The sequence below is a fragment of the Hippocampus zosterae genome, chromosome 10 (assembly GCF_025434085.1).
Source record: "Hippocampus zosterae strain Florida chromosome 10, ASM2543408v3, whole genome shotgun sequence".
Lineage (NCBI taxonomy): Eukaryota > Metazoa > Chordata > Actinopteri > Syngnathiformes > Syngnathidae > Hippocampus > Hippocampus zosterae.
This window is the reverse complement of record NC_067460.1, coordinates 14,844,901-14,858,819: the sequence shown is the minus strand read 5'-3', so window position 1 is coordinate 14,858,819 and position 13,919 is coordinate 14,844,901. Positions and strand designations below refer to the sequence as shown.

Below are 13,919 nucleotides of genomic sequence, written 5' to 3'. Positions count from 1 at the left end.
GTTTTAGATGTACTGTAATTATTTTCTGTTTAAAAATGGATTTGGTGTTCAAAAGTCTTTTTTTCAAACTTGAGTCTTGAAAAAGAGGGGGTCAGGGCCGTCTTATATTCGTGCCAATACGGTATATAATTGTTTGAATTAAATAGCAGTATTTATTATTTCTACAAAATTTAGATTAGACAAATAAAGGCCTCCCCTATGTAATGCCTGGCAACCTCTACAAATGAGTAAAGAAAAGATTTTGGACACTACAAATATATCAAAATCATCGATGTGAAATTAATCAACATGACCAGATGTCTAATGGTACTTATAATCAGGCCAAAAAAACAACAACAATCTTAATATGTTTTATGTATTTTTTTGTTTAAGCACCCATACATCAATTAGTTTACGTTCCGTTCCGTCTGCTTTCTCATTCTATGATGCAGACCCCGGGCCCCCAGCTGGCATCAAAGCCGTGCCCTCCTCCGCCAGCAGTGTTGTGGTATCCTGGTTGCCCCCTCATAAACCAAATGGTATCATCCGAAAGTACACCATCTACTGCTTGAGCCCCGGATCAGGCCAACCGGTAAGTTCAAAGGGGTGCATGCAACTTATGTGGAAGTGAACAAAAGCATGACGAGATGATGCTTGAAACATGCGATGTTAGCAAGGTGCATCTTTCTTTTTTTTCATTCAGCTTTTGTTGGGTGTAATTCATACGCTGCAAAGATAACGGTGGCACTGATTCAATTATAATATATATCGATTGCGTGTGCGCTCACGCACTTTTTTGCTGCAGTCTCAGCACGAGGCGTGTGTGTGCGCGCGCGTGTGTGTGTATGTGTGTGTGTGAATGTGTGTGTGTGTGTGTGTGTGTGTCAAATGAGCTCCACTCGTACCGCAGTGTGCGAGCTCACCCTCCCGCCTTATTTGCATATCTGCGTCTCATCTCGTTGCCATGACAACCTCATCTGTTCATCAAGCAGCGCAGCATAACACACACGCACTCACTCGTGCGACAGACTCATCTATCTATCTATCTATCTATCTATCTATCTATCTATCTATCTATCTATCTATCTATCTATCTATCTATCTATCTATCTATCTATCTATCTATCTATCTATCTATCTATCTATCTATCTATCTATCTATCTATCTATCTATCTATCTATCTATCTATCTATCTATCTATCTATCTATCTATCTATCTATCTATCTATCTATCTATCTATCTATCTATCTATCTATCTTTCCATCCCTCCCTCTCTCATTACCTCCATCCATCCATCCATGTAGCCATTCATGCGTTCATCTAAAGCCCCCATGCAGAGTTCTGGATGTAAATGAGTGCCACTGGAGAAAAGGAAGGAGGGATGGAGCGTGTGGGAGGGGCCGAGGGGTGGGGGGGGGTTCAGGGAGGGTGGGTTGCATACACACCGCACGGGGAGTACTTTTGTTCTTCTTTTCATTATCTCGCTCTAATGTTCCCTCGATTGCCGCTTTCTCCACGCCTAAGGAATATTTTAAGATCCGTTACAGCAACATGCACTCATTCAAGCACTAACGCCGACCCTTCATCCCCACGCCACTACCACCCCCCCCCCACACCCGCACCAACGATGTTGTTTTTCACTAGTTCAGTTTCCACTCTGATATCCATCCATTCATAACTGCCACAGTTCCTCCCTTCCCCTTCCTTCATCCCCAGCGTTTGAGTATCAAGACAAATGCAGAGTGAGGAGTGTCACTGAAGTGAATGTGAGTCAGCACGAGATTGTAAAGCACCAAGTGGAAGAGCGGGTTTCAAGGGGTTGCGGTCACTGTCCAGGCTGAGGAATAGAATCATGTCCGTGTGGGTTCCAACACTCATACATGGGAACAAGAGCATAAAAGAACCTGCCAGAATAAAAATAAGACAGCAGGTGCAATTTTACTGACCACGACCCTGAATTAGTGCCAAACCGGTGAGTGTGTTGACATTTAAAATGGTTGCAGCAAATGTTTGCATGAGTGCTTATTAGGACAAAAATGAATCCACTGTATGAACGCATTCATTCCTCCATGAATTTTCTGATTCCCTAACTACATCAGAAAAGATGGCTGAATGTTCTACAGCAGTGGTTCTGATCCTTGTTAGAGATATCGAACCCAACCAGGTCGTCTGCGCATCCACCGAAAACTTAGTGAAAAATAAAAATACGATTCAAGAAGTGATCCTTCCGTTTGGCCGGTGCGAGACGAGAGCTGCTCAACTTGGCATGACAAATCATGCAGATAGGACACTGAGTCTTCTCATGTTCTGTGATGCATGTGAATCTACCGGTATGTTAATGTACAACACGACATGTGTTAAAACATTTTTTAAAAATTAAAAATCACATGACGTACGATCACGACAAACTCAATTTCCTGCAGCACTGATTGAACAAGAAATGTAATGTGATCATCTCTCATCAGTGATGGCCAAGCGATGACATCTTGAGTCGGGTGTGATTTAACCTACATGGCAGAGGCTCCGTCGAACCCCTGAGACGGATTCACCGAAGCCCTGGGGTTCGATCGAACCCAGGTTAAGAACCACCGTTCTACAGCTTTAGTCTAGTGACTAGTTTACTACTCGTCACTTAACAAATATACATAGAGGGCACCTCGAGGGCTGCGATCTTGCCCGTTTTAGATGTTTCCCCTCCCCCGACACACCCGATTCAAATTATCAGCTCAACAACAAAGCACTGCAGGAGCCTAATAACCATCCCACTCATTTGAATCAGGTGTCTTGGAGGAGGGACATGTCGGCCGTTGTGATCGTTTTAAATACACAACGAGTAATTCTCTTTGTTTTATGCGCACTTTGACAGTAAACCTCAAGTGGGAGTGGGATTAAATTGCCTGAAGCCTCTTACTCTCAATTAATCAAACTTGTGTTTGTTGTAAAGTGATTTGAGGAAATGTATCCGGAATTTTTGCTCACAAGTCAAAACAAAACAAAACAAAAAAATCAGTTGAAGAAGTCATATCCCTGCAAATTCTGAAGTCAGGTCATTTATATCTCAAGGCAGCAATAAATGGAGGAATAATTGGCTCGAATATGAGGAGTGACTGCCGGTCATTGTGTGTAAACTGACAGTATGTGTGTTTTGAGAACACAGTGATGTAACTAGACATCAGACACATGGCTGGGTTAAACATGCAGCAATTACACATCCAGCTCCAGGTCATGTATGTGTATGCTGTGTGTGTGTGTATGCTGTGAGTGTGTGTTTTCTCTATCAGTCACTCTGTGGGTGCAAAGTGTGGATTTCTGTTACTTTCGGTGTTTGTTGCGGCTGCTGTAGATTGGACTCATGAGTGTTCAAGATATCATCCACTGTTATCACACTGCCTTGGGAGCACTTGCCCTCCTTTCCTCCCTTCCAGCCTTGCTCCTCCTACCCTCAACCCCTGCCACCGCATACACAGATTTGTCTGATTTTGTCCCCACCCCCGCCCCCCCCCCCACACACAAAAAAACTACACCTTCCGCGACCCACCTCATGTTTGATTTGAGGGGGAGACTTGAGGGCCTGCTTCGCATTAAACTGATGTTCACTGAGTCCTTCAAATTACTTCTGCCTCTCTTGTAAAATGACAGTCTGACCCAGTGTTTGAAATCCCCTGGATTTTACTCGCTGATTTTGTTACCATGCCAACATTAAATGGGCTGCTTGTCTCTTTCAAAAAAAAAAATAAAAACATGAACTATAACCACTCCAGACAAAATTCAACACCTTTTATAATTTAGTAATTGTTTTAAACCTACACCTGCATCTTTCTCTAAATATACAGTATATACATATACAGTATACCATTCCATACTGACCACATTCTAAGAGCATCAGTGTATCATTATTGATCACTGGATGTGTTGGAAGTCGGAGTGGTGTACAACTGAAATATCATATGAAGAGCTGTTCTTATATTTTGGAGAGCAGTAAAATGCCACCAACAGTGATTTTTTGCTGTTTTATTTCTATGACCATAAACATACATTTAAAATCAGGCGTTAGTTACTTTCAGGAAGCGCAGCAGTGAACCTGTATGCCCTCCTCTTTCACTGAGACAACCACACTTGTTTTATGTGATCATCAAAACTAAATATGTAACATGCAATTATTAAATATTATAAACTAAATAAACTAAACAACTGAATAATAAACAATAAAAGTGCATATTAAAAGTCAGTTACCCATGAAATGCGGGGATTGAAACTGCTTAAAAACCACATGGTCGTGCTGGTTGCCATCCACTTGTAATGTGCATTACTGCCACCTATTGGACTGGGGTGGTGCAGCATGAAATAAACACAACAATGTCACTATTCCAATTATTGCTTCAGTTTGTGTGTGTACTTTGTACAAAGGACTTAAGGTTGTGTTGAGCTGATTGTATTTGTCTTACGTCCTCTCTGTGTCCTTTCCTCTGCCGTCCCCTCAGATGCCCAGTGAGTATGAAGCCAACCCGGAGCTCGTCTTCTACCGCATAAGCCACCTCAACCACAGGCAGCAATACTTGATCTGGGCTGCAGCCGTCACCACTGCAGGACGCGGAAACTTCAGCGACAAGGTCACCGTTGAGCCCGCCGCCAAGGGTGAGGTCCCACTGTATAAAAACGGGTTTTGGATGTTAGATGATGTTAGATGTTAGCTCTTCAGTGTACTATCCAGCAAAATATGGCCCTCAATATAAATAAATGCACCTTTCCATTCACCTGTTTGAATTGATAAACATGTTCAGGACACAAATGGAGCTTACTTCCTTAAAGCTGCTTTTCTATTAAAATGTTTTTGTTGTTTTAAAGAAAGGTCCCACCGGTCACACACAGCAGCTTTGAATAAAAGCAGCCTACCATTGAGCAACACCTCAGAGAGCTGAGTCACATTCCCTGAAATCATTTTTTTTCCTCCACCACACTTTCCCTCAATGTCTGTGGTATAACTGCCTGTTTTCATGCAGCATAGCACGGTGCTCTATTGATTTCTAGGTTCAGAGGGCACCAGATAACGTGCTCTAAACCAAGGGAGGTGATTGAGGGGCTGCATAAGGCTAAGAGAAAATGGCATGACGGGGAGAAGTCTTAACTAACACACCAGACAATGAAGAGCCCAGTTAAATCAATAGCCACTGGATTAAAAGGCGAGCAACAACACTGGAGTTGGAATTAATAAATACTGTCTTTTGGTGTTGCTTTTTTTTTGGTGACTCCTTGGTGTAAAGATTTGCTCGCATGCCTGTGTGTGTGTGTGTGTGTGTGTGTGTGTGTGTGCGTGTGCATGTGCGTGTGTGAGAGAGAGATTGGCAGCTGTAAATGGACCCTCCGCAGGCTTGCCCACTCAATACTTCATTTAACCAAATATAAGTGTACTAGAGTGCTGGCGTTAAGAAGCCTAGCCAGAGAAAATAAGTGGAAGGATGACGAGGCCCCTGATTGGATGGATTTTTTTTCCCCCATTATATCCTCTCGGCTCATTCTTTGTCACGTCCTGTATTATTCATATTGTACTTTGCTGGGCAATGTCATTTGTTACGCTTTAGCACAAGGTTTCAGCCATCACAGTCGAGGGGGACTTATTTTCATCTGTTTCTGTGCTTCCAACTGGGAACAATTTAGAAAAGAACCTTTTTGGGAGTTCTAACGTGACTATGCACCAAGCAAGTTCCAGAAAGATGAAATGTGTTTGGGGTGGAAGAATTACGCAACTGCCTTGACCTCAAATATTTATATGATTTTATCAGGAGAATAAACTGTCAAGTATTTTACATAAACTTTTTTTTTTAAATCCCTTGTCGATAAATGACATTGCCCATTTGTCCAATGGAAAAATCGAATGTGATCTTTGGGCAGAAAAGTTGGTACACCCCTGATTTAGGCCAGACAGATGCTGACTTATACCCACTCACCTGGCGACTGATATTCACATACCTACAAACGCTTATCAATGGAAAAATTGCAATCCCTGCTTTTCTCACTGAGTGATAACGTTTTGAGGCGCTACATACTTTGTTTTTTGTTTTTTAATCGAACCACAAACATAGCGTGGTTGTCAAGGAAGAGACGGATTACCGCTGAATGCCGCAACTTTAAATAAGACAAAGAGAGGAAACATATAAGAAATAAAGAAATGAATTTAGATATTTGACCAGCTCTTGGCAATGATCGCCCCATTTTGTGACTGTAGTCATGCATTTCAGCTACAGAGACTCTCCACAGTTTGCTACTTAGCTGCAGGTACACATTATTCAGTATTTTTGACAACACAATAGACTGGCTATCGCTCTGTATCCAGAAATGTAATTAAAAGGTCATGTGATACACCATGGCATTTTTTGATTGGCTGTTAAATCCGCGACATCGTCAGCCACCAACAACTTACAGAACCCTGTGCACGGCGTGGCAGTTCAGTTGCCTTTGAGGCTTTAATTGCAAGTGTCTTGTCCTTCCACACATAAGGCCCAATTTTGATGCCCAGTGCAAATCTAGCTCAAAGTGCAATCTAACTGTCCGTAGGGGCGCGGTTTTCATGCTTTTGGTAATTGTAGACGACTGCAGTTAGAAGACGGTGTGGTGTGGGCGCCATTGTAGGAGTGAATGCAGCCAACCCTCATCCGCAGCCAATGGAAGCGGCTCCTTTTTAATCCCTTTAAATTCAGTGCAGGAGAGGTGCATACATTTTTTTGCCCCCCAAGTCCCCCCCCCCCTCCCACACACACACACACACACACACATATTTCCCTGCACAGCTGTGACCGGAGGTGTTTTCTACAATTATTCAGCAGGTCAGATGCAATCTGTTAGCTGTTGTTCTATTTATGAATGAAATACAATCCACCACACGTATGAGTGGAGCGCAAAATCTGTGGGCCCGCACCTCAACCAAATTCACCAAAATGACACAAGTTACACAACCTGCGCCGCAACTTAGACCTGTTCTGAGCTGTTCGGAAGTATATTCTACTTTCAGTCACCAAATTGTCAGGTGCGCAGGGGGCGTGTGATAAAATACACCTTAGATCCGCCGGAATGCCCAACACAAACACGCCTGCCCCTGCATGAAAATCAAGATGTGCCAGTGTGTATGAAATTGGAGCCCAGAGTCTTCATGTCTTCTTTTCCATATTTAATCAGCCCCTGCTAAGATCCTATCATTTGGGGGTACGGTGACCACTCCATGGATGAAAGAGGTACGGCTGCCTTGCAACTCCGTAGGCGAACCAACACCAACCATAAAATGGACCAAAGACAGGTGAGAAACGACACAGAATTGAGTCGTCGCTGCCTAAATTCAAACAGTGGTGTAAAATGTGATGTGTTGGTCTCGGGTAGTGAGAACACAGCCATCCCGGTGTCTCTGGATGGACAACGTCTGATCATGGCGAATGGCACGCTGGTGCTGCGCACTGTCAAAGCTGAAGATTCTGGCTACTACACCTGCACGGCCACCAACACGCTGGGCTTTGACACCATCATCGTCAATCTTTTAGTGCAAGGTGGCAAACTGACAGCATCGGCTGCTGTTTATTCTTGGTGGAGGGAGCAGTTTAATGCCAAACTTTATGGATATGCTGCATTTGTTGTGTATGTCTTCTGTTCAGTTCCCCCAGATCAGCCTCGGCTCACTGTGTCCACTACCTCCACTTCCTCCATCACTCTGGCCTGGATACCAGGAGATAACGGCGGAAGCTCTATTCGAGGTATGAATATATGGTGTTTTTCTTCATCTAATATCAAATTTGTTGGAAACCTATGTTAATAGCTTGACCGTAAGGTTGATAGAGCAAGATTTTATAACTGAAAAAAAGCAACAATTTTTATTGTTGTACTGTAAAGGAAGCATATTGGATTTTGTTAATTTGAGCAGACACACTGAAGTGAGTGTCTCGTAAGTGTATATACTTTACTCCAATTAATTGATCAACAAATTAACCCAATCCACGTAAACTAAAGAATTCAGTCTGAAAAATAAAGGTAAACAAGTACAAAAAGTGTTTAAGGTGGACATACACAAATATTAACCAGAGAGGTCGGAAGAGGTTTTCTCTTCTATGCAACTGATTTCATGTTATGTATTTAAGAACATAAATAAATGAACATTCCTTACCCTCATTAGCAAAGATTCTCTGAGTAGTATCCCACTCTTGAGGTTTTAAAGTAACCTCGGAAAATTAGGCTGTCCTTCAAACTCAGCTTTGTTTGGGGTCAACAGACTAATACTGCCATCTAGTGGAAGGTAGACGTAACCGTGTTTATCACTTGACGAAATGAAAGCCAAGGGTGCTCAGTTAGTTTGGAAGTGATGATTGTAATGGATGGATGTGAGACTTTGTGCGCTCCGTGCGCAGGTTTTGTGCTGCAGTACTCTGTGGACAACACAGAGGAGTGGAAAGATGTGTTCATCAGCTCCACCGAGCGCTCCTTTAAATTGGACAACCTACGCTGCGGCACCTGGTACAAAGTCAAGCTGGCGGCAAAGAACAGCGTCGGAGCGGGACGCATCAGCGAAATCATTGAGGCCAAGACCCATGGCCGAGGTGAGACACGCCTCAAAGAACAGCGAAAAAATGATTCAACTGTGTACTAGTCAGCCATTCTTTCTACTTATGACCAATAAAAGCTCTGTCAAAAAACAAAAAAAAATCACATTTCATCTTGATAGACTGAAACTAGAAAAATGCCATCTGCGGGATACAATACCGCAAATAAGTTTGAGTGAACATCACTATAAAGTGCTCAGGCATCATTACAATTAGTGAAACTCCAAGGTCTTATTATAAATGGCCGAACATTTGCACACATATCAATAGAATGAAGTCTTTTGAAATTTACTTCATTCTATGCATTTTTTCCCCCCCATTGGATATAAGTGAGTTGCGAACTATGCTGTATGTAATAAGTGATAAAAAGGAAACCTAATTATTTATTCAACCTGCTTGTCATTTTATTCAACTAAAATGTATTGTTTTCACGGTCATGTTTAAACATTTTGCATATGTCCTTGAAATTGCTGTCCACCCTGCCCTTTAAGAAACACTCTGAAGTTTTTAAATGGCACTGCGACCAGCATTTTTGTCTTTTATCAGTGGAAGCTAAAACGGTAACATGTTTTGTAATATTGATCATATTATATCTGTTGCTGGATTTTGTCACGTTTAACACGTGCCCTCTGTCATCGTGAAATACCAATCGAGACAGCAGCAAAACTTTTGGCTGTTACAAAAGTTTTGTTCGTGTTAAATAGTCACACGCCGTCAATTTGCTTACTGAACCATGTTAGTCAAAAATGTCCACCCTGTCAGCACACTTGTTTGGTAGAATTTTGTGAAAATGTCCTAGTGAACACTTTAAAGACTGCAAGTTAAAGTATTTAGAAAGTGAACAACTCTAATTGAAGTAGATAACTCCTCCGTATCAATTCACAGTTCTGTTGCCTTTATTTTAGCGTAAGCCTAACGTATAAAACCAAAATAGTTATCCATCCATCGATCCATTTTCAACACCGCTTATCCCAAACAGGGTTTCGCGAGAGTGCTGGAGCCTATCCCAGCTGACTGGCGCAATTAATGTCGAGACGTAAATATGGCAATGAGATGTCTTTCAAAATCGTTCAGCCCGACCACCCAGAATCTGTCAATAACTATGATCACGGTGATTTCCAGAGCCCCAGTTCAACAAGGACCAACCCGTTTTCACTCACATTAACTCCAGTCACGCCCGCCTCAATCTGCAAGGCTGGGCCAGCGGCGGCTGTCCGATTGATGCTGTGACACTCGAGTTTCGCCCGAAAGGTGAGCCATTTCCATCCATTTAAAAACAATTTCCAAATGTAACGGTGAATGCCTTAATGTGGCCGCATCGCTCCAGGTACGTGGGCATGGCAGAATGTGCGCACCAATGCCAGCAAAGAAGTGTTCCTGGCTGAGCTGCGAGAAGCCACCTGGTACGAGCTGAAGATGAAAGCCTGTAACAGTGCCGGCTGTGGCAACCAGAGCTCCCAGTTTGCAACGCTGGATTACGACGGCAGTGAGTTGATGGCCTGCGTCATTGATGTCGCTTCAACATCATACTGTCCGACTTGATCGTCACCGCTGCTTTTTCATTTTTTAAATGACATTTTTTATGGATTTATTTTGCTCAGGCACAATTCCCCCCATCAAGTCCCCCTTGGAAAAGAACGACGACGTCAAGAAACTGTTTTCTATCGGCTGTCCAGTGATCCTGGTCACTCTTGGCGTGGCGCTCCTCTTCATCGTCCGCAAGAAGCGTAAAGAAAAGAGGCTGAAGCGACTGCGAGGTGAGAAGAGAAGGAAACTCGTAGGACGTGCGAGTGTGATGAGTTGGCAATAAGAACAAAACAGCCTGAAGCGGGAGCTGACTTCAAACAGATTTTGGAATGCAGTTTTACCTCTGCCAAGGAGTTTTTTTTTTTGTTTTCTCCTTTTTTCGTTTTGTGTTGCTTGTTACAGCTTTGTGTGTAGAATTTGTTTAATTCCGCTACCCTCCCATTTTAAGACACTCCTGCTCCCACATGAACTCTCAACGTCAACATTCTCTCGAGGGGTGAAACTTCAAATGTAATCGGTTTGCTCTGCATGTGGTGACAGAGAGGCTAAAATCAAAGTTAACCCCCGTAAAATACAAATTCCACATTTAGCAAATACATTTTATGAAAAAAGCCACTTTTAACATCTCTAGTAGCGCCTGGGCCATTTGTTTGTTGTAACTCCTTCAACATTGTCTTACATTTCTGTCTTTCTTCAACTCTAAATCTGGTAATTAAACGAGTCAAATTAGGAATTGGCCCATCATAGGTAACTTTATTTAGGTCTCTTTTTTTGTATTGAAACTCCTCATTTGAATAGCTGGACTGAAAGTACAAGAAGTGAGTTTTAGTACAGAATTAGCAAATATGTTCAATGTAGCCACATAACACTTCCACACTAAACCCATTACAGTAAGTAAAAAAAAAAGTGCTATAAACAAATTACATCGATGAAATATTTTGGGTAACAGGGCTGTACCAAGATACTGTACATCGAAAAATAAATAAGTGAACTTACGTTTTGTCTTCGCATTGCCTGCAGAGGACCTGCATGATGCAACCTCCCCTATGGACTGTGTGACATGTGGAATTATTTTGTTTTATTTTTTTCAGACAAGTTCATGTGGCCAAGTCATGGCTAAAGTATGAATTTGGATTTGTTGTTGTTGTTGAGATAACGCATAAACATCATAACATTTTTCAAGGACGACCACATTTCAAAGTAAAGTTTCATTTTAGCAAGCTTTTGTTTTGTTTTGCCCCCCCCCCCCAAAAAAAAAACAAACAAATCCTTTATATCTCTAACTGGGGGGAAAAAATATAATAATGTGTTTTTCTTCCTAGATGCCAAAAGCCTGGCAGAGATGCTGATCAGGTAAGCTCTAACTTCGACTCTTGGTCTTTATCATCCTCCCAAATGCACACGCATAACCCGAACGTTTTGGTCCAATCCCAACACTGTGAATGTTTGTCCGTGTGTGTGCGGAGCAGTAAAAACAACCGAAGCTTTGACACCCCGGTGAAGGGGCCGCCTCAGGGCCCGCGCTTGCACATCGACATCCCGAGAGTGCAGCTGCTGATCGAAGACAAAGAGGGCATCAAGCAGATCGGTGAGAGGAAGGCAGAAAGAGCGAGCGAGAGAGAGACAGAGTGTTGTTGTGCTTGCATCTGTGAGCATGTCACAGGAATAATAAACACAGGACTCGCTTATCGAAGCCCTTTCCTGCCTCTCGGACAGGCGAAGACAAGGCCACCATACCTGTGACCGACACGGAGTTCAATCAGACCGGGAACCCGCAAAGCTTCTGCGCAGGTGTGTCCGTTCACCACCCTGCTCTCATCCAGAACACTGGTCCTTTGATTGACATGTCAGACATCAGACCAGGAACCAGTAAGTGATCCTTCCCCTCGTTGGGCCTTCTCACCGTCTGAGACAAACTTGAACTAACTGAAGCAGTGAGTTTGAATGCAAGTGTCGATATGACCCACATGTCTTCCTGGTTTGCTGAACCCCCGCCAGAAGTCTCTTAAGTGTCTCGTTTGGCCAATGTCGGTCCCCGACTTGAAACGTCCTCTACGTTCACCCGCCAGATCCGGTTTCCAGGAAGAGCGTCAAATCCGCCCACAGCATCAGGAACCGCTACTCCAGTCAGTGGACTCTGACTAAGTGTCAGGCTTCCACGCCGGCCCGCGTTCTCGCCTCGGACTGGCGCACGGTCAGCTCGCAACACGGTATCACCGTCACTGAGAGCGACAGCTACAGTGCCAGCCTCTCGCAGGACACAGGTTGGCACACGGGCGACAGTGAACTACCACTACGCGGCACCATTTAAGATGAACATATCCTTTATTAGTCTCGCAATGGAGAAATTCACAATTCACAGCAGTAACATTATTAAAGGAAGAAGAACAACAACAAAATATAGGAGCTGCTGGAAAGGCGGGCACACATTATTTGTGTCACCTTAAGATTTTGCGGTCTCCAGTGAAATGCACAATAACCTTTCCAAGTGGAATTAACTTGGCCTTGTCTATGCAGTAAAAATTGCGGGTTTTTTGTTTTGGGTTTTTTTTTCAACCCACTCGCTGAGTGGCTGTGGATTTTGATCAAATTATGTTCGCCCAGTGGAATGGGTTGAAGTATTTTAGGCGGGCTGAAGGGCTGAATCATTTAGGACCATTTTGTATCGCAAATTTGATGACGATGTCATGTAACATTCTCAGAAAATGCTGGCATGGGTGGCACTACAGGGTGGCCAGAGGTGGGCAAGGCCACCCCTTGTCACTCTGTGGCACCTGCATACCGAGGGGAAAATTTTGATATCTGTGATTTCATTTTCACATTGATGCAGCACTCTTAGACACCTAATAGTCTGACATATAAACCAAGGACCCCCTACATTTGGAACAAAAACTGTTGCCACATAGTTAGATGCTTCGAATTATTCAAAAAGTTCAAAACTATTTCATGAATGCAGCGGCCAGATATTTTTGTGATGCTGTAGTTACTTCATTTCCACAGATAAGGGTCGTAACAGCATGGTGTCGACGGAGAGCGCCTCGTCCACCTACGAGGAGTTGGCCAGGGCGTACGAGCACGCCAAGCTGGAGGAGCACCTGCAGCACGCCAAATTCGAGATCACCGAGTGCTTCATCTCCGACAGCTCGTCCGACCAGATGACCACAGGCACCAACGACAACGCCGACAGCATGACGTCCATGAGCACGCCATCAGAGCCCGGCATCTGCCGCTTCACCGCCTCGCCGCCCAAGCCCCAGGACTATGATCGCGGCAAGAATGTAGCCGTGCCCATCCCGCACCGCGCCAAGAGTAAGTCTTTTTCTTTGAAAAGTAAAAATAATTACAGTGATATCTTGGATTGCAAGTGCCTTAAGTTAAAATGTTATATATTAACACTACATGGCGGCAGTAAACTCCACTTCACCAGCAAGCAAGTGTAACATAAGCTGTAGTTTGGTCAATGGTGAACCAATTCTTCCAAAAAGAGGCTTCAAGCTGTTTATTGCTACCACTACGGCAGTGAAAGTTTGCTGTCAAACTGAGAATTGAACAGATAGACTAAAAATAAAATTGTAGTTTCAAAACAGGCGCCTTTTGTAACTTACGAAGGTCAGCTAGCTTAGCGCTATTATTTTTTAGTACTCTTATTTTTTATAACAGAACCACAATGTTTGCGAACTGAGTTGCCAAGAGAGAGAGAGAAGGAGAGAGAGAGAGAGAGAGAGAGAGACAGAGAGAGAGAGAGAGAGAATCAACACAGTGTGTCATTGTGTCAACACGCTTCATAACGCCTCATGGACCATCAGTTTGACTTTTTTCAATTTTTGCTTGACTT

The 13,919-nt window shown here is 43.3% G+C and overlaps 1 protein-coding gene across 2 annotated transcripts in view; it reads left to right on the top strand.

Moving 5' to 3' along the window:
• The window catches only part of LOC127609332 (cell adhesion molecule DSCAML1), a 98,657-nt gene that overhangs the window by 77,420 nt on the left and 7,318 nt on the right, over window positions 1-13,919 (top strand). Inside the window, exons 21-34 of one of the 2 annotated variants that reach the window (XM_052079159.1) lie at window positions 432-571; window positions 4,463-4,616; window positions 7,152-7,269; window positions 7,350-7,513; window positions 7,619-7,717; window positions 8,366-8,554; window positions 9,680-9,808; window positions 9,885-10,043; window positions 10,159-10,314; window positions 11,407-11,437; window positions 11,554-11,672; window positions 11,801-11,875; window positions 12,154-12,348; window positions 13,085-13,393. In XM_052079159.1, the coding sequence (XP_051935119.1) occupies window positions 432-571; window positions 4,463-4,616; window positions 7,152-7,269; window positions 7,350-7,513; window positions 7,619-7,717; window positions 8,366-8,554; window positions 9,680-9,808; window positions 9,885-10,043; window positions 10,159-10,314; window positions 11,407-11,437; window positions 11,554-11,672; window positions 11,801-11,875; window positions 12,154-12,348; window positions 13,085-13,393 (2,037 nt within the window). Of the gene's footprint in view, window positions 1-431; window positions 572-4,462; window positions 4,617-7,151; window positions 7,270-7,349; window positions 7,514-7,618; window positions 7,718-8,365; window positions 8,555-9,679; window positions 9,809-9,884; window positions 10,044-10,158; window positions 10,315-11,406; window positions 11,438-11,553; window positions 11,673-11,800; window positions 11,954-12,153; window positions 12,349-13,084; window positions 13,394-13,919 lie in introns of both variants that reach the window. The other variant, XM_052079158.1, reaches the window with a different exon arrangement.